General features: G+C 38.8%; 1 protein-coding gene across 1 annotated transcript in view; it reads left to right on the top strand.

The window, feature by feature from the left end:
• Window positions 1-18,349, top strand: part of LOC139733968 (uncharacterized) — a 32,897-nt gene extending 14,548 nt beyond the window's left edge. The window contains exons 10-27 of the mRNA XM_071644813.1: window positions 16-69; window positions 623-762; window positions 1,446-1,596; window positions 2,096-2,152; window positions 3,232-3,288; window positions 4,292-4,467; window positions 4,845-4,877; window positions 5,260-5,587; window positions 6,135-6,255; window positions 6,879-7,023; window positions 7,636-7,718; window positions 10,105-10,272; window positions 13,822-14,038; window positions 15,102-15,157; window positions 16,349-16,554; window positions 17,072-17,248; window positions 17,522-17,548; window positions 18,125-18,349. Coding sequence (XP_071500914.1) covers window positions 16-69; window positions 623-762; window positions 1,446-1,596; window positions 2,096-2,152; window positions 3,232-3,288; window positions 4,292-4,467; window positions 4,845-4,877; window positions 5,260-5,587; window positions 6,135-6,255; window positions 6,879-7,023; window positions 7,636-7,718; window positions 10,105-10,272; window positions 13,822-14,038; window positions 15,102-15,157; window positions 16,349-16,554; window positions 17,072-17,248; window positions 17,522-17,548; window positions 18,125-18,349 — 2,421 coding nt within the window. The remainder of the gene's footprint in view (window positions 1-15; window positions 70-622; window positions 763-1,445; window positions 1,597-2,095; window positions 2,153-3,231; window positions 3,289-4,291; window positions 4,468-4,844; window positions 4,878-5,259; window positions 5,588-6,134; window positions 6,256-6,878; window positions 7,024-7,635; window positions 7,719-10,104; window positions 10,273-13,821; window positions 14,039-15,101; window positions 15,158-16,348; window positions 16,555-17,071; window positions 17,249-17,521; window positions 17,549-18,124) is intronic.
• Window positions 18,350-19,024: the final 675 nt, after the last annotated feature.

The raw sequence follows: 19,024 nt of genomic DNA, 5'->3' as shown, positions 1-19,024 counted from the left end.
ATGACTTTGTTTCAGACACTGGCCTATGATATTAATGCTATCACAAGCAATGATCCCAGATGGAGCATGGTAAGTTTTTACAGTGATGGATTACCAGTTGACTTGTGCATTTTGTTGTAAAAGGTTTATCATATTAGGATGCTGTAAAGTAAGGGGTACTGTACTTTGAATTAGAGGCTTATGCCACATATTATACAATTCAACTGAAACAGCGTACACTTCCGTAGACTTACACAGCGGTTTTGAATGCTGATGACACGACATTTGCTCCTGTGACAATTGCTCCAGTCTCATTTTTCCAAGAACTTAGGGTTAGGGTTGTCACAGTGTTTTAGGTTTAGTTTGATGTGAGGATTAGGATTAGGGTTATGTTTGTTATAATTTATGTTTGGCTTAGCATGCAGATATCTCATTGGAGCAATTGTCGCAGGAGCAAATGTCATGGAACCGGAATACTATAGCAAAATGCAATCTCTCAATATGTTATACCTTGTTCCCTCTAAACTGTCAGTGCACCATCTACAACAGCACCAGTTTGATTAAAATACTGTTAGTGTTTAAAGAAAAGTTACTCCCGCTAAATGTTTCAAAGGTTTTACTTTGATTGTTTACCATGTGACAGGATGACAAACTTGCCCTGGAGAGCCAGCTCCTGTTGACGACCCAGGAGCCGCTCTGCCTGGATCCCTCCATGGCAGTGGCTTGCACCGAGAACCTGATTCACCAGGAGAGGCATCGTCTTAACACGAGGCCGCTCAAGAGGTGAGCATCTGGTGGTTTTGCCAGTCAATATTATATATTTTTTTCTTTTTACATCCAGTATTGCCATTTTGCAAATCCACCAGAATAGTTATGTACAGTACAAAGCTTTATGCTTACTTCTCAATCACATTGAAGAGAACTTAAGTACATATAACATGTATGCAACGTATTTCAAGTTTAGACAAGAAAAACATGTGAAAATGAAGTACCATGACAATATTACATGACAGAAAATGGATTGCGCAGGTTTGCCCAGTCAAATAAACCTGACTCTCACACTGTTTGTAGTATGTGGTTTGAATGGTCTGTGGAATACTTCTCTTAGTATTTGTCCTTTCAAAGGTTGAATGTGCTGGAAAGTATTGATGTCAATTCATTCTTTTCCATGTTAGTTAACCCGTTGTGGACGTTCTGATTTTGCTACAACACACATTTCCCATAGACACCTGCCCGAGTATACTCGGGACTTGTCCTCAACGGGTTAATTTGAGAGACAATTGAGTGGAATGGTGGACAAGTTTTATGATAGATTAACACTACTGATTGCAACTGATTGACAAATTGCCCTGCATCGACGTAATGCGTCGATGCAGGGCAATTTGTCAATCTGTTGCAATGAAAGCATCTCGACGGAAGTATTTCATGAATTTGAATAACACTGCTGATGCCTGATGTTGAAACAGGTGCATGAAGCGATACTCCCAGGTTGCGCGGAATCGCCGGGTGACCTTCAAGAGCTTCCCCGCCCCGCCCGGCCTCCGTCTCCATGACTTCCTTGCCAAGAAGAAGGAAAGAGCTCCTCCGCCGAGGGTCAACCTCAAAGTGGGAAAACCAGTGAGTTGTTGTTGTTGTTTTTTACTCTTTAAAGATGCGTACTGGACGTGGGAAACATCTGCCCTCAGACCGTATCATACAAGGAATCAATCCTTGTTGCAAGTTATCATGTGAAATAACTGTGACCCTAAAAAACAAATGCTGAATGCACTAAGTTTACCACTAACCTCACTGATAAGTTATCACAAGGACATCATGTTCCGTTGTCTTCATCTCTATATCTTCATAATTTCTTTCGTAGAAGAACTTTTAATCCTGTGAAACAGCATATGAACCTTAAACCATACTGCTCATATAAATAATGCCACTTGTGGCAGTGAAAGTGTTAGTAGCTATCATAGCCAGTTGGTATATGACAGTGTGGTGTGTGTATGAAGTCATTAAGCTCAACTGGATGCTACAGATGTATCTCATCACAATACAATAGCCAAAATAACATCAGAAACATGAACGTACTACATGCATAAAAGACTGTCTTCTTTTCTTGTTCATCCTGCAGTGCGTTGACATGTGGAAACAGAGGGAGCTAGATCTTACCGTCCCAGATCACATTCCGGTGAGTGTGGAAACGTCAAATTTGTAGTAACGTCTTAAGGAGAATCTTTAGTCTCAATGGTCTTTGAAGAGATTTTTTTTTTTTTTTAAAGAAAGGAAGTCATTGTAGAGATATATTGAAAAGAAGCTGTCGGGTAAGGAGAACAGTCAAATGAGAGAAATGATAGTGAGCAAAGGGTCAGTTCACACATGCATATGGTTTGACTGGGCAATGGGTCAGTAACTTTTGGGGGACATTTCATCAAGCTTTTTTTTTTCTTTTTTTAAGCTATTGAAATCTTTTCACTGATTGGCAGAGAGCAAATTTGTCAGAAAATATATCTAGCAAAAGGCTTGATGAAATGCCACCCTGGCATTACCTGGTTTATGTCAAAGGTCCAAGAGCAAAGGTAAAAATTAAATGTCTGAATGTTACCATCGGCACCTTAACTCCAGAAGTATCAGGTGTACATTTCATCAAAGTTGGTAAGTGGAAATTATGTCACAGGGTAATTGATGGGCCATATTATGGGCATGACATGACTGTCAAGGGTGAAAGGTCAAAGTCAAATTGGGGAAAAATCTCAGTGTATGATGATTGATATGTATTACCTAAACATGTTCCCAGCAACTCACATTTCCTATAATGTGTAGAGGGGGTGCTGTAATAGCATTGATTGAAGTGAATGAAATTAGAATCTTTACAAGATGCAAGAAATAACATGAGCATTCAGTGCTGTAGAGGAATTAAGACTGGGTAATTCTAGAAGATAAAGAAAGATTTGGGGAGCTTAAAATTGAAAGAAAAAAAATCAGCAAAAACTTGCTGAGATCATTCAAGATGTGCTAGAAGACCGATATTCAATTCAATTCAATTCAATTCATACATATATTCAGTAATAAAAAATTGTTTCGATATAAAATGTTTACAAAATGTAGCAGGTACAGTTCTGAGAAAGCCAGAGGCTAGTTAGAATAGAATGTACCCTTGAAAACAAATCATACACATATTGCAATTTAAACATTAAAATATCATATTGATGAATGGAGCTACACATTGCTTTGCCATGTCAACTTCTTTTCCTTTCATATGCTGGACAGGTTTCTCAGTATGCCAGTCATTCAGAAAGACCCCGAGAAAGGAACAGCGGTGGAGCGGTAGGTAGAACCTAGTCTTGTGTTCTAGTGTGTTCTTCTCTGTTAAATGACAAATTACCCGAGATATACAGTGTGTAGATTGAATGAATGCAGCAATATTAGTAGAACATATCAGTGAAAGTTTGAGGAAAATTGGACAACCTGTTCAAAAGTTATTATATCTTTAAGTTACAGTGCCACCATCAGTGGAACTGATGGTGAGAAGACTACTACAGTTTGTGATGTGTCATGTGTAGAATGATATCAAGAAAATATTTTTATAGAAAAATCACACTTTTCTAGCTTAATAAAAGAGCATTTGACTTGCCTCTTTTAGAAGGCAAGAGCAATAATATTACCCTTAACATGTGTCACTAACAAGTTGAGGGAACGGGTATTTTTCATTCAAAAACGATATTTTATGGAATTCTCTTTATAATCTCGTTGTATCATTCTATGCATGTGACAAAATAAAACATAGTGAATCTAGTATTGCCCATCTTCAGCTCAACCTTTGCCATGATGATAAGTTGTTGTGGAGTATATTGATATCAAAGTGTTTGATAATTTAGTCCACAGCCTTTATTCCTGAAGCACTCTCCCCATTCAGCAGTTAGTTGGTGGAACGTTACTACAGTATGCGATGATAAAATCATGCCCTAGCAGTAGTATGGAATTGCATGCAGCTAACGAGTTGCTGCATGCGATCCACTCTTGCGTGATAGATACTGCTATGGATATATTGTAATCAAATCATGTAATCGAATATAAAACATGCAGCAACCACGATTGGATATCCTTTGAAATTGCAATACTTCTGGCGTACCTTTCTGGGTAAAATTTTGCATTTTCGTGAATACCCAAATGAAATTGAATTATCACAACTTATTTCAAACATTTCTTATGCCTTTGTCTTTATTTTAGAGTGAAATTCAGTTGTTTCTTTAGGTGTATGAGAGCTGTGAATTGCATTTAAGCCCTTGCCCACCTCCCAAATTGTATGAACCTCTGAATCTTTTCGTAGATACCTGTGGAGGAGGTAATCCTTGAGACGAACCGCGACAACGGACGCCTGCAGCACGTGAGGGTGAAGATCCAGCAGCGGCAGCTGGACCAGACGTACGAGGGAGAGCAGTACATTGACAGGAACTACAATCCCGTTGACCCCCAGCACCCACGCAGTGATGCCAACTTCACCAAGTAAGTGTTGGGGGGAGGGAGAACAATTTCTGTAATGAGAAATGAAACATTGGTATAACTGAAGAGCAAAAGGATAACTGAATCTTTAAAAATGATATAATTTACTTCCCTCTTTTCAAGAAGGGAAGGGGGTGATGGGTGAGAGGGAGGGAAGGGAACAAACAGACAAGAATATTTTAGTCAGATTTCGTAGATATGTGGTACCAGTCAGCACCGTTTTCCTGCCACTGCTTCATTTGTAGGGATTTGGTGTTTCTCACACTGTTTTGATACAGAGTGCTTTGTGTATATGTTATTATGTGTTTATGTTTTGTTGTATTGACATGACAAACTATACACCTTATTTTCACACTTCTTGTGTTTTCACTTTCTCACAGATTCTACCTTGGATCTCTTCAGAATGCTCAAAGGTATATGGAGTTAATATCAGTTCTGATGTTTACTTGATAAGTAATATAATATATAACACTTATCTACTCTGTGTGTATGTGTGTACATGTATGTCATTAAATAGTTGTAACACATTATGATATGTAAATGTTTGATATGATAAGAAACACTTTAGAGTGCCATTTATATGTACTTACGTCTTCTGATTCTTTTTGTAATGAGAGAGCCTTTCATTTTAGAAAAGCTTTCAGGGCATTTCCATCATATTGACTTAATTAGTATGTTTCATATATTCTTATTTAACTCAGAAAACTCTCATATTAGACCACTGACCACCAAGACAATTGATGAATGTGTTTGTTGTTATGAGCAATGTTCCTTCATCACTCATTAAAATTCTAGGTATCTGAAGCAACTGACAGAAAGCCTGTCTTTGGAGACCAGGCAGCCAGTCACAATCTCCCGGGTTATGGCAGGTCAGCCACCACAGCTGATCCAGAATCCCAACACGACTGCCTACCCGTCCACGCAGCAGGGAGCCAGGAGCCAGGGAGCATCTGGCTCAGGAGGAGGAGCTGGAGCTGGAGTGGGAGGAGCCAGCGGTGGAGGTGGAGACAGCAGCAACAATTCCGCCCCTTCACAAGGAGGGGCCCAGCAAGCAGCCAGCTTGGGTAGACTGGATGCCAGCAGCTTGCAGCAAAACAACAGCAATAATCAAGTCGGAGCAGGGGTAAGACACATTATTGTTACTTCAGTCAGATTGTGAGCATTGTCATGCACTAGCTAAATCTGACAATTATTGTGTGTCATGATTTCAGATGGGTTTACATTCTTCGTACAGTTGATGTGTTTTGTCCTCTGAGTTTTGTTTTATCTCACATTTTGATAATTAATATCTTCCATTCTTCCCTTCTTCTATTGTCTAGGCATCCAAAGAAAGCGTAGACAAAACCTCAACCCATTGTAACTTATAAAGGAATTCATGCTCAACTTCACCACACTTGTAATTCTGTGCCACAAAACCTATTTTACTAGGATTTTTGTTTTTTCTGAACACCCTTATATAGACGTGAAACAAGCAGCCAGTTTGTAGTTATTTAAATAGGTTATCTACATGAAGACCTAATGAAAAGGCTAAAGCAACACTACTTCTTGATCACTGTAGACCTCTCATTGTGAATGCAAACTTTGCTGAATAGGGTGTAGGGTGCATCCCATATTTTAAAAGTCTAACATGAAAGGCATCCATTGGGTAAATTTCTAATCATTCCTCACAGGGCGACATCGCTCAATTGGACCTGAAGCAGCCGCTCAAGCTGCAGCTCCCACTGAACGCGGCTGCAGCCGCCGGCATCGGCTCCTCCCTCTCCAACCAGCTCTCCCAGTCTGGTTTGGCAGGTGATTTCCTTCTACCGTTAGTCTAGCCAGTGTGACAGTGGATGGTGTGCTGTGCATAAGGGGCATGGTGGCACGCTACTGTTGTTGTGTTCCAGTCAAACAGTGTATCACCAGACAGCAGGGAAGAAGATGAAACAAGTCTTCAAATGCAACTAATAATCCCCAAATTCTTAAAGTATGTAGTATCACTGCAGTACAAAAACACTGATTAAAGCAGTACCACTAGTATCCCTTGTCATGTAAAAGGTTTCCTGTAAATGTTCAAAAATCTTTGTTTTTTTATTTTTTGCATTTTTTGCATTTTTCTTGTAGTCACAATAGCATCTAGTCATCAGAGATTAGGGGACTGGAACAATTTCATACATGCTGCTTGGTAGCTGGAGGATATCTCCACCATCACTTTTACTTTTATGTGTCTTTTCTTAATTGCTTGTTAGATCAAGCCATTTTGCAAATACAAAAAATGTCCAAGGGCGTTCAGGGATGCACATACAGAGTGTTACACTAAGTCCTGATTTCAAAACAACTGACTTTTTGAAGGACCTAATTCAAAGATATGTAATCTACCATCAGTTCTATGTGTCATGTCTGCTAACAATTTATACTTGTGTCCATCTTTGCAGGAGCCATGACCTCACAAGGCCAGATCATCCAGATAGCTGGTGGTCAGCAGCAGGTGCAAGGCCAGGGAGGGGGAACCAACATCCCCCTCCTCAGTCCCCCTCTGGCCAGGCTGGCCGGACGACAGCCGCCAGCTTACATCAGCAGGTACTGAAAGAACACTGTTTTTTATAATCTTTCCTATTGCGCTCCAAAAATCTGCAGCATCATTGGCGTGCACTGTTATGGGAACTTGTGGCTGGATTCAGTGATCATTTCATAAAGTTGTCATTCTTGCAATAGGGGGGGGGGGGGGGGTGATGGGGGTGGGGGAGGGGGGAGGAGGGGCTTTGATTGTAGAGCGTCTGGGGTCAGGGATCGAGGTCCGCTCATTGCTCATTGAATTGCTGCATCCAAAGTTTGATTGGCAATATGCTACAGACTGCTGATTTAAGATTGATTCAGGGTATGTCATTGAATACCTAAGACAAACAAAAAGAGCAAACCAACAACACCTTTCTGCAGCCAAAGGTTGTATCATGAGGAAAGGGTGTCTATTCCTATAGAGAGAATTTAAAGTTGAACTGTTGGTTTATGAGATCAATGTTTCTGTATGTGTAATTATATGTGACCTTATAGTAAGAGGCAAATGTAGCATGCTTGGGATTGATGGAAATGTCGATGAAGACTTTGCTGCACCTTGAATACTATTGAGTGTTTGGGAATAGAGAGGAAAAATTATTGATGTTATTCATTTTGTCTTTGGAATTGCCATTACAGAGCCAACAGCAACAACAATGCACAGCAGGATATGCTGCCCTCTCCTGTTGGAACTCCTACATCCATGCCATCCACCCCACCAGGTATGATGGTATTTTTTGTTGCTCATTTGGTTGTTATTGTTCCTTTGTGTTCATCATTCCATTTTTTTTTTAATCGTCCAATGTTGTTTTATTTTTATTTTCTGTGGGTTGACAGAAAATATGCTAGAAATAGAATACAAACCAAGCCTCCAGTCCTGCTTACTTACACACAGGCACACACATACAGACAGACAGACAGACAGACACACACACACACACACACACACACACACACACACACACTAACATGTACTTTATTGTTCTTCCGATAGACACACAAGTACACACAAACACACACTCACACAAAACATGTATGCACATAGAAACCAGCACAGAGGGGACTTTTACTTGTGTAATGTCCCAAAAGCTTTTGTAGGTTCCGGTATCTTGTTGGCAAAACCTCACATGTTGTATCTGGCGGTTACTTTCTTTCGATGTTACTCCACATCGTGTGTGACCCTGCATCACAAAACCACAAAAATGTCCGCAGACATGGATTTCTTAGTTAAGAGCAGATTCTAAGCTTTTAAAATGACATAAAACTCAGTGCAAATGGATTTACCCATCACCCATCTAAATAATGAAAAGTGTTTACTGATAAAAGAGGCTTTGAAGTTTATGGTCTGCTCAAGTGCATATTTTCATGTAGAGGTGCTCTGTGCTATGAGCGGGACAAAGAGCAGGATAAACTCTAACAGTCGCTATGAAGGTATATCAAAATCAGAGTAAGATGAAGCTTTGCACACTCGGTAAGAACATTCTAGTCATGACTAATACCAACTTTCAAGGCAATGTCATCATCCTATCAAAAGTTATGAGAGTTGAAAGTGAAGAGTATGTGAATGGTTTCTCTTGCACAACATCTGTAAATCCAAGATAGCCTACGTGATACAAAGAAAAAAAAAAAAAAAAGAATGTTCCGGAAAAACCGAAAAACCACACACAGACATTTTCCCCTTTGTTTTATGATTCCAAACTTGAAAGGAAGAAAAATTGCTCCTTCAGAAAATGTAGGCTATATTGACCCTTTTCACATATTTTGACTCCTCACGTAAAATCAGGTCACACGACTTTTCGTTGGTTTTGTGATGCACAGTCACAAATGTTTTCTCTTTCAATGTGGAATCATTTAATAGTGTTGTTCCTCTTCTGGCTTGCATGCTACTGTATGCAACCTGCCACCATCCAATCAGTGAGAAAACATTGCATTCAAAATTCTTACGGCAAAGTTGCATGTACAATTTCTCTGTAACTTTTCACTGTGTACCTTTGTGCAAGACATGGCACCATTCAGACATTGTGTACGTAACAAACTGCCATATGCAGATCGCTTTTCATGAACACACATGAGGCTGAAAATGAGAGAGTTTCGAGAATGCACTCAAATCAGTTACCTCTTGGTCTTGTGGTGGCAATTTGCATTCAGATTAGACCTGTGTAAGATTTTTGGTTTTAAAAGAAAGAACAATTTTCAGTTTAGAATCAGTTATATTTCTCTTGCATTATTGTTTGTAATTTGTCTTTTCTGTTGTTGTTGTGACATCAAGTTGAACCAGATGGTATTAGAATCTTTAGTTTGGCTACTTTCTTTTGTTCTGTTTAAAGTAACTTGTATATTTCATTGTTTATTTATGAATATTTGACATTTATAGCTCTTGGTGAATGTCCCCTTCAGTGTAGCTGTAACAGTGGTAGAGTTTTGAATCAAACAGGTTGATTGTGTTCATATTTTTGTGACTTTGTGGCATGAATGTGATCTTTGTATTCATGTTTTCTCTTTCTTGTCACATGCCAAATTTTCTCCAACTTGTTCACTTTACCACCCCAACTACTTACACCCCAAAACTAACACGTCACATCATACCCTGTCACCAACACTCTGAAACATTTTTAACCAACACTTGCGTGACAATTTACTTGCAAATTTTCAACTGGACATTCACACTGTGCTACTGCAACTGGTGAATTCATATCATGATACATATGGGCACAATCTATACCATGAATACCTCCCAATCTAAACATATATTCACTGATGATATTTTTGCTGCTCATAAAAAATCAAAAAAAAAATCATGCCAATGCACAACATGATTGTTTTTTTTCCCTTATTTCAAATTCTCACCCACTAATTGTTTTTCCATATGTGACAAAATATTGAAAAACTTGCTAAAATCGACACAAATACTATGAAACATGCAACACATTACACTGTCTCCCTGGCCAAAATATTTTCACCCTTCTTTGCCCAATCCCCTTCCCAATCGTATACAATCCAACCCAACTCCAAACCTTGCCCACACTGCCCTCCCCTCCCTTATGATTAATGGGTTAATCCCTTAATGATGTAACACACCCTCACCCACCAACCCCTGCCCCTATCCAGTTTCCCTGCTGGGTTCTAGTGTTGGAGCCCAGCTGCGCCAGCTCAGAACCCCCCTCGTGACCCCACAGCGGCAAGCCCCCTCCCGCCCGCCCCCTCCCGTCATCCAGCGACGGTTTGCTGACGCCCGACAAACCCTGCAAGCTCTCTCGGCCGGCCTTCCGGTCCCAGGTGAAAAAACTCTTTTCTCTCAAGTTTCCTCAGAGCTCAGTGGATTCACAACTTGGCTTGTGCCACCGGTGGCAAAATATAAAGAAAGCATTTTCTTTTTTGTTGATGGTTTGTTTGTTTTTGTTTACTTCCATTAGCAGGGCTTTAAAGGCTCCTACAGTAAACATAGTTTGCCTATAAAGATATCCATATTTCTGTCTCAAACCTGGCTCAGAGTGAAAAGAATGATAAAGTAATAAGAGTAATAAAGTTTATTACATCTATTTATTGTGCAAGGTGTTTGATAAAGGGAAAGGCAAAGCAAAATGTAGTGATATAGTATCCTTGAGGAGTATAAAAATATGGAATTGCCTGTTAAATCCTTTGTTATAATTAATCTCCTTCTTCTTGTTTGTTTTTTCTTGTGCTCAGAAAATTTTGAGCAATGTGGAGCCATAGTGTCAAACAATAAGAGAATAAATCATGCACATGTTTCTAAAAGCTTTCCAGGTAGCACAATATAATTTTTGTCAGACAAAAGTAAAACAAGCACAAGAGTAGATGATTCTTTTGTTGCACACCACTGCCGACTCTTTTTCCCAACGTTGTGTCATGCAATAAGCCACCATGATTGTCTGCTTCTGATTGGTATATTGCCAAGTTGTGAATCCAGTCAAGCTATGCCATCATCATACCACTGATACACGTCCAATGTACAAATGCATTTAAAAAAGAAGTTTATAGAATCACCGGATTCAAAATGCATACAATAGATTTATAGAAAAAAATCATATTGCAACTCTGACAATGTACTTGGAGTCAAGTTTTGTCTAAAAAAAAAAGATGTCTTGTTTGTAATACAACTGTGGTACTGTCTTTCAACAGTATTAAATTTTTGTTTTATTTTGACTCATCTTCATATCTTCTTAATTATAATTGTGTATCTGTGTAAAGGTTCATTACTATTACATTTACCATATAGCAATTTTTTAAAGCTTGTTGTGATGCTAGAAACTACACTAAATTAGTTCCCAAAAACTATAGAAAGCATAAGGATTACCAGGTACAGTGTATAAAGACACTGCAGGTAAGAACATTAACATGTAATCTAGAAATACAATTATCTTCAAAATTTGGGAAGGGATTGTGTGGATTTAAGTGTTACCCCCTTCCCCCCCCCCCCCCCCCCCCAAAGAAAAAAAAAGAAAAAAAAAAGAGAAGTATCATAATAGATTAAAAAAAGGAACAGAGACACTCAGTGGGTGTTTCACAAAAACTGTATTTTATTAATATGTAATTTCATAGACTGTAAAGTCTTTACCAGGTTTTGCGATTATCAAAATTTATTTTTGGCCCACCAAGTCGTATAGTGTATGGGGATCTTTTTCTGTTTACAGGCACCACTTTTCATTATGAAGTCATAAGCAGTTTTCCATCAAAATACTTATATCACTTCCCAAACTTTGCCATGTCTTTATTATTTCTAAATACTATATATCTTGAATATATGATGCTCGTGATAAGTTGTACAGTGCACTCCCGTTATAACGAAATGCTTGGTACCGGCAGGTTTCTTTCGTTATAACCGAACAAATACATTATATATCGAAAACAAGGGAACCGCATATATCATATTCTGTTTGTTGAATACTAATCATACGCTGGAAAGCTATGTGAAATGGGATAGTACCTTTTTAATTTCATTTAAATGTATTACATTAAAAATAGAGCATGATGTTGTTTGTATTGTCACACATGTATAGAAAATGATAGTTTAGGATTCCGCTACATATTTTCAAAAGCGATCCGCATTTCGTTGTAACGGAGCACATTTCTTATGTTTTTCTTTGTCAGTGGCGCTCAGAAAAGACTTTGTTATAACGAATATTTTGCTATAACCGTGTTTGTTATAAACGAATTTTGTACCATAAACTTTAATGGTGATAATTTTGGGACCAGAAATTTTCCTTCGTTATAACGAAATTTCTTTATAACCGTGTCCGTTGTAACGGGAGTGCACTGTACTATGTTCTCTTTGGCCCGAATTCACGAAGGTGGTACAAATGAAACCATAAACCATGGTTTAAACCATGGAGCGCCAAGTGTCGCACGGAATATTTCGTTACGAAATTGGTCATTTCGTCAACAAAATGATCGTTTCGTTAACGAAATTATCATTTCGTGGACGACATGTTCATTTAGTTACAAAATGTTGTCATTTCGTTACAAAATAATAATTTCATCAACGAAATGACTGATTTTGTAACGAAATATTCCATGCGACACTTGGCGCTCCATGGTTTTTGTCCATGGTTTAAACCATGGTTTCATTTGTACCACCTTCGTGAATTCGGGCCTTTCAGTCAATGTTTTGTTCATTTTCTTTCACTTTTCTTCCCATTTCTAAGTTTGTACACTAGCATTTAGTCCAAGTTTAATGTGTTCATGTGTTTGTTGACAAGAGTTGCCATATGCTACCTGTTTTTTATTCTTTCCTTGTTTGTGATATAATGCACACCTTTATTTGAATCATATTTGATAAAATTATTGTTCAGTTGTGAGTTTCTTCAATTTGCCTCCCTCTACTGCAAAGTTATTGTTGTTGCCTTTATTTCTACATTTGTATTCAAAATGTTTGATCTTACTTTCGCTTGAAAAAAAGTTGGCTACTACATCAAAATTTATGTGTGATATGATAATATCATTGTTAAGATTTCAGTGTCATGCTGTTGTATTCTGTAATTTAATCATGGAAATTTGTTTTGAAATGGATGATGGATTATTCATTAATATGTTTTGTTTTGTTTTGTTTTTTAAACAAAAATCCAAGCTTCCACTGATTAAGTCATTCAGTGGCATTTGACGTCAGCTTATGTGGGAAACTGTACACATTTGAGAGCTAATGCCTTGCCAATTCAGTAACTGTATATATGCAAAGTACCCATGCTTGATTTCTTTGATGGTACAACAAGTTTGCTCATGATTTTTAGCCAGCGATAAACAGTAGAGGGTGGTATTTTTTCCAGTGCAGTGTGCTAGGTTAATCCTTAGCTTGTGCACCACTAGAAAACTCTGTGTGCGGAGTGTAGCTACTGAGAGGAATTTCAGTAATTCATAATTTCTTTCTCCAGATATGGCATTCATGAGACACACGGAGTACACATAAAGAATTAGTAAGAGTCATGAAAAAATAGTTATACATATATTTATCGTTGTCATACTTAAATTGATCTTTTTGAAGCTACAGTTGTAGCAAAGCAACTAATTAGATCACCTATACCACTGCTATGAAGTATTTAACCTAGAAATGTTGGCTTGGTTACATCACCAGAATGTTAACGTATCGGACAAAATGTCTTTTTCCCCTCCATATATTAAGTGACAAGCATCAACATCCACTACAGTATATGTCATCTTGTGGTGTGTATATTCTGTATGGACAATAGTTATGCTGATACTTTGCTCAGTTACAGAATGGCGGTGAAGGTTTACATGTGATGTCAGTGAGTCTTCATTCTCTCTCAAAGTAGGAGAAGTGACTTTTTTTCCCTACTCAATGTCAACCATCAGGTTCCATGGGCCCTCCTCCCACTCCCCCACCCTCCTCCACCCCCTCCCTCCAGCCTGCCGCGACCCCTCCCTCACTGCAGCCAGCCAGGACAGGCACTCCTTCGCCGTCCGGCAGCCGGGTGACCACTCCGACCAGCACCAGTCAGGCCATGGCCATGACCATCGCCATGGCACTGGTCAACCCATCGCAGACAGGTGAGCAGTTCACACCCACCCTGTTACCCTAGCTTGCTTTTGACCACGCATGCGAAAATGTTTGGTTTTACATTATCCCTATGATGTTCATGTGAGAAATGCTCACGATATCCACCACTCAGGTCTCCATGTGGCTGAGAGTATTGAAAGAGAGAAAGTTTCATCTGACAGTGGTGCTGTATGCAAATATTGCAGCTTGTGATGTCTCCATGTACATCATCAACTTTGCATCCAACAGATATAGGCATCATAAGTTGTAATATAGGTCTCCTGGTCTTATGCAATGAAAGAATAAAACAGTGAAGTGTACAAGTGAAGGATAACTACTATAAGCGTATTTGTTTTTAATATAGTACATATTCTTAGTATCAGGGTCTTTCAATCTCTCCTCCCCCCCCCCCAACTGCCTATTAAAAAACTCAAACTGGACTAACAATCCCTACGTTTCCCATGTACAGCTGTATGTTAATGAGAGTTTTGAATTTCCCTCTCTACTCGTGTAGTTACACATACAACACAAACAATTCTAAAGCAATTTATTTTATTAAAACAAAACGTATATGAATTATTAAATACCGGGTAGTCCAGAGCAGATGTGATTATTATTATTCATGGTTTATTAAAATCATGACTTGTGGCGGTGAAATTGCTGAGTTGCTCACAATTGTACATAAGGGACATGCATGCATATAAATATAACAAAAATGTCTTATTACTTGAAGTCTTATACTACAAATACAATCACAAAATCGCTCTTCATTGTACATTAGAGTGAAAATGCTATAAGATATATAACATTTAATTCTTTGCCACGAAGAAATTGCCTCTTGGTGTATTTCAAACATTCTATTGAAGTGCTGATGGGAGCATGGGAGCATGTATGTATGTATGTACTGTATGTGTGTGTGTGTGTGCATAAGTGTGTGTGTATTCAAGTGTCTGGTTTTGTGTGTTTGCAGCAGTGTGTATTGATGTCTGGTTTATGAATTGCCACAACATGTTTTTAATCTATATAAAAACAAATATCAGCCTTCTTCCATTTTTTGTTCATCCTTAAATAACAACAAACATCTTGTCCATCTCAGGCCTTGTAGTGTGATCCAGACTCCCGCCGGTCTTCTTGGACCCATCAACATCATTGGTGGGTCAATAGTGACAGATAATGTTGACTGCTTTGCTTAGCTACAGTGGACCCATGGCATAACAAAGTCCGCGGGACGGGCACTTTTCATTCGTTATATCGAAATTTCGTTGTAACCGAATAAGTAAACAATAAAAATACATAGGTGGATAATGTTGCGGCCTGAAGATTTACTTTGTTGTAACCGGAATTTTATTATAACCGTGTTCATTATAACGGGAGTACACTGTATCTCTGTATCAAAAATATTGGAAGGGGATGCATGTATGATGTTATACCAGAGTATCAATGTACAAGAATGCAAATTTGATGCCTGGGATTACAGTCAGAGCAATGGTACTTGTGTTATGAAATTAATTCCACTTAACTCTTTATGTGCCATGGTGTAAACCTCCTGTGTGTCACATTACTCTGAGACAGCAACGTAGTCATGCTTTAGGTAAACATTCTGTTCTTTAAATCTATGTAACTTTTATAATTTTTTTTTACCCTGGACATGCAATGAGCCAGCTTGTAGAGAGAATGCCAAGCTTTGCTTTGATATAGATTGTATGACGAATCTATGATTGTTTTTCATTCAAATGACCAGTAGCTATATTTTTATAGAGCCATGACTTGTATACACAAAACAGTGACCGAAACTTAAAATTTACTGGCAAATCCAGTAGGGATCACCGCTTGATAGTCAATCACGACATAAAATGCAAGCTACAAGTGAGCAGGAACAGAGTTGCGAGAAACGCTTTCATATTAATGTGGCATTTGGTGATTTATCGATCGGTTTAAACGGGTTTATGCGTTTGAGCAGAATACTGCAAAACAAGGAATGTTCGCATGCATTTTAATTTCATGAATTTTGCAAGAGCCAAGATTCGGGAAAGTACAATGCACATGAAAGTTCTTATTCAGACTACACTGTATATGCATTGAATGTTAGAGGCAACCCACGAAAATTTCATGCCGCGAAAAAGGCCGTCGGCTCCAATTCACAAAAATTTCGTACCGCGAAAATATTGTGTTTTACAGTATGTGAACTTGGCATACCGTCGACTGAGTCGGCTGTGTGAACGTGGCACATGAGAGTTATAAGTGCTTCTACGACATTTCTGTGGTGAGGACTTTACTGAAACCACCTGTACATGTTTTCAACTGTATTGTCATTGCCAATACTTGTGTGTGATACTTTGGCAGGTGGAACGCAAGGGCTGATAGGTGCTGGCGGTCAGACAGTCATCACCAATGCCCAGGGTCAGGTCAGCATCGGTCAGGGGGCCAACCAGCTGGCCCAGGCCAAACTGGCCCAGCTGATGGGCATCAAGAACCAGACGCTGAGGGCAGCGGCAGCCAACACTGCTGCGGCCAACAACAATCAGGGACAGCAGCTTCCAATGCTGCAGGTACTGAAATATGCCTCCATGTTTGGGAAGCCTTAGACAAAAGACCATCCAAAAACAAAACAAAACAAAGAACAAACACCCTTTTATTCATGTTGTCAAGTTTGTAGTTTTATTGTAAGTGAAATAAATTTGCATATGATAGAAGCATGAGAAATGAATACGGAAGGGCCTTTGTTGCTGTACTCACCATACTGGGAATCTACACCCTACAAGCAATGCTTCTATGTAGATTCCTCATATTTCACATGTTTTATTGTCTTATAAGCTGTACTTGACAATTCATCCAGGCTTTTGTATTGTGATGTTTATGTTTTATGTATTTGTTGAAATGTGGAATATGGAACAATAAAAAAACAAACAAACAAACAAATACTCAAATGTGATGGTAACTTTTTGCACAGCTTCCATTAAAAAACCTCTCTACGTACAAGTTCAGTTGCATGAACAATGATGTAGCAGTGTGCAGCGTGCAACCTGTCTGATTTTTAAACGTCTGCTTTCACTCTTACCATTTCAGCAGGGCCAGCAAGTGCTGTACAACACAGCCCTGCAGCAACGTCAGATCAACCCAGCAACTCTGCAGCAGTTGCAGCAGCAGCTGCAGCAGGTGCAAGTTGCTGCAGCAGCTCAGACTCAGCAGCAGCAGCAGCAGCAACAACAGCAGCAGCAATTGTCCCCATCACAAGGACAACAGGTAAGTTGTGGGTAAAAGAAAGAAACATTGTCAAGAATTAATCACACCTTTCACTTTGTTGTTCAAAAGAACCAGAAAGAATGAAAGGGGGAAGTGGAGCAAAAGAAAGAAAAAAAAGAGAGTAAAATACATAAAGAAAGAAAAAGACAGGAAAAACAGAGTTAAGATGTCAAGAATTGCAGTTAGTTTCAAGGCATAATTTACCATTTGCAGATGAAACAAAAACCCAGCTTTAGTGCTTCAAAATAGTTCTAACATGTGAGTTAGGGATAGAAACAACAAATGTTAAAATCTGAATCAGTATAATTAATGTTAAGTATTGTTAAATATACAAAATGTGAACAATAGTTATCATAAAAATGCTACTAGACTAAACTGTATACAGTTATGGTTTATTGAGAAAAATAGTGATATCTCCTTATATTTCAGGCTTTATTGCAAAATTTTTACATGGTCGGATGTTTTGTGATACAAGTGACCAACACATATGCATCAAATGTGATATTTCAAACATTCTTTAAATCACTGCCCCCATCAGCCCCAAAGGTAAACTGTACCTTTAATGGCATTTTGTTACAGAAAGAAAGAAAGAAATAGACATAAATAATGAGAAAAATAAAAAAATACGAATAAGAAAAAAGTTAAGATGACAAAAACTATAATCACAGCATTCAGTGTACACCTTATCTGCTCTCATATTAAGGTTTCTTTTGCCCATTAAACTGGGGTAAAAAGAATACTTTTCAATATCGTTTCTGCTAGTTTTAGTATCTCACAGGGGTTCTAGTTTAATATGGTGGGAGGATTATTTCTGCCTGTGGTAGCAACTTCTTGACCAGTGCTATTTCTCTTTCTCTATTTTATCTGACATGTTAGGCAAATCGCCCACAGATTACGCTCCAACAGCAGCAACAGCAGCAGCAGGCCCAAGTGGCTTACCAGAAGCAGCAACTGTTGCAGCAGCAGCAACAACAGCAGCAACAGCTCCAGCAGCAGCAGCAACAACAGCAACAACAGCTCCAGCAACTGCAGCAGCAACAACAGCAGCTGCTGAAGGGGAAGGGCAAGAGGCAACGTGCCACGCCAACCCCGCCCCAGTGAGGCGGCGTCAAATGCTGATGGTCCAGCGTTCTCCTTCTAAGTGGCAGCAAATACAATGTACTGGCTTTCCTTGAAGCGTTTCACGCTTGAGAGACTATTCGGCAAGGAACGGATGCGAATGCATGCAGCATCATCAAATGAAGATGATTGATAGATCATGGAATGGCTGCGGTTGCAATCACATGCAGAAAATTAATCAAATCAAATGCAGTGTCTGAATTGCCTCTAGTTGACGTTGAGAACTGAATTTGAAATCAAATTGTGAACTTGTGCAAATATAATGACTCACGAATACTTTTTTTGAGATATCAAAATACAATGTATGTATAGAAATACTCTCGTCCACGAGATTGGAAATAATGATAATAATAGTAATGATTCATTCTACTAATATAGCGCATGTTTACAAATTCTAGTCTCTATGTGCGACAAGAATGGTAAACATCTTTAATAATCTAAGTTATGTACAAGGTGTACATGTAACAATAATTAGTGCAGTTCGCTGTGATAAGTCTTACATGGCTTGGATCTTTTAACACTTTTAAACATCCAAACCAGCCACTTTCAACGAAAGCAGCCACCATGGCAACAAGCTAAATTGCAAAATTGATTGCTGTGGTAACAGCTGTTATTGGAGGTGATGTTAGGGAGCCTACAATGCTTGGGAACTCGGAT

Source organism: Diadema antillarum, unplaced genomic scaffold, assembly GCF_040938485.1.
Source record: "Diadema antillarum isolate AM-2024a unplaced genomic scaffold, OU_Dant_1.0 scf00000003, whole genome shotgun sequence".
Taxonomy (NCBI): Eukaryota; Metazoa; Echinodermata; class Echinoidea; order Diadematoida; family Diadematidae; genus Diadema; species Diadema antillarum.
Note: the sequence above shows the minus strand (reverse complement) of the source record. Positions and strands in the feature narration are given on the sequence as shown.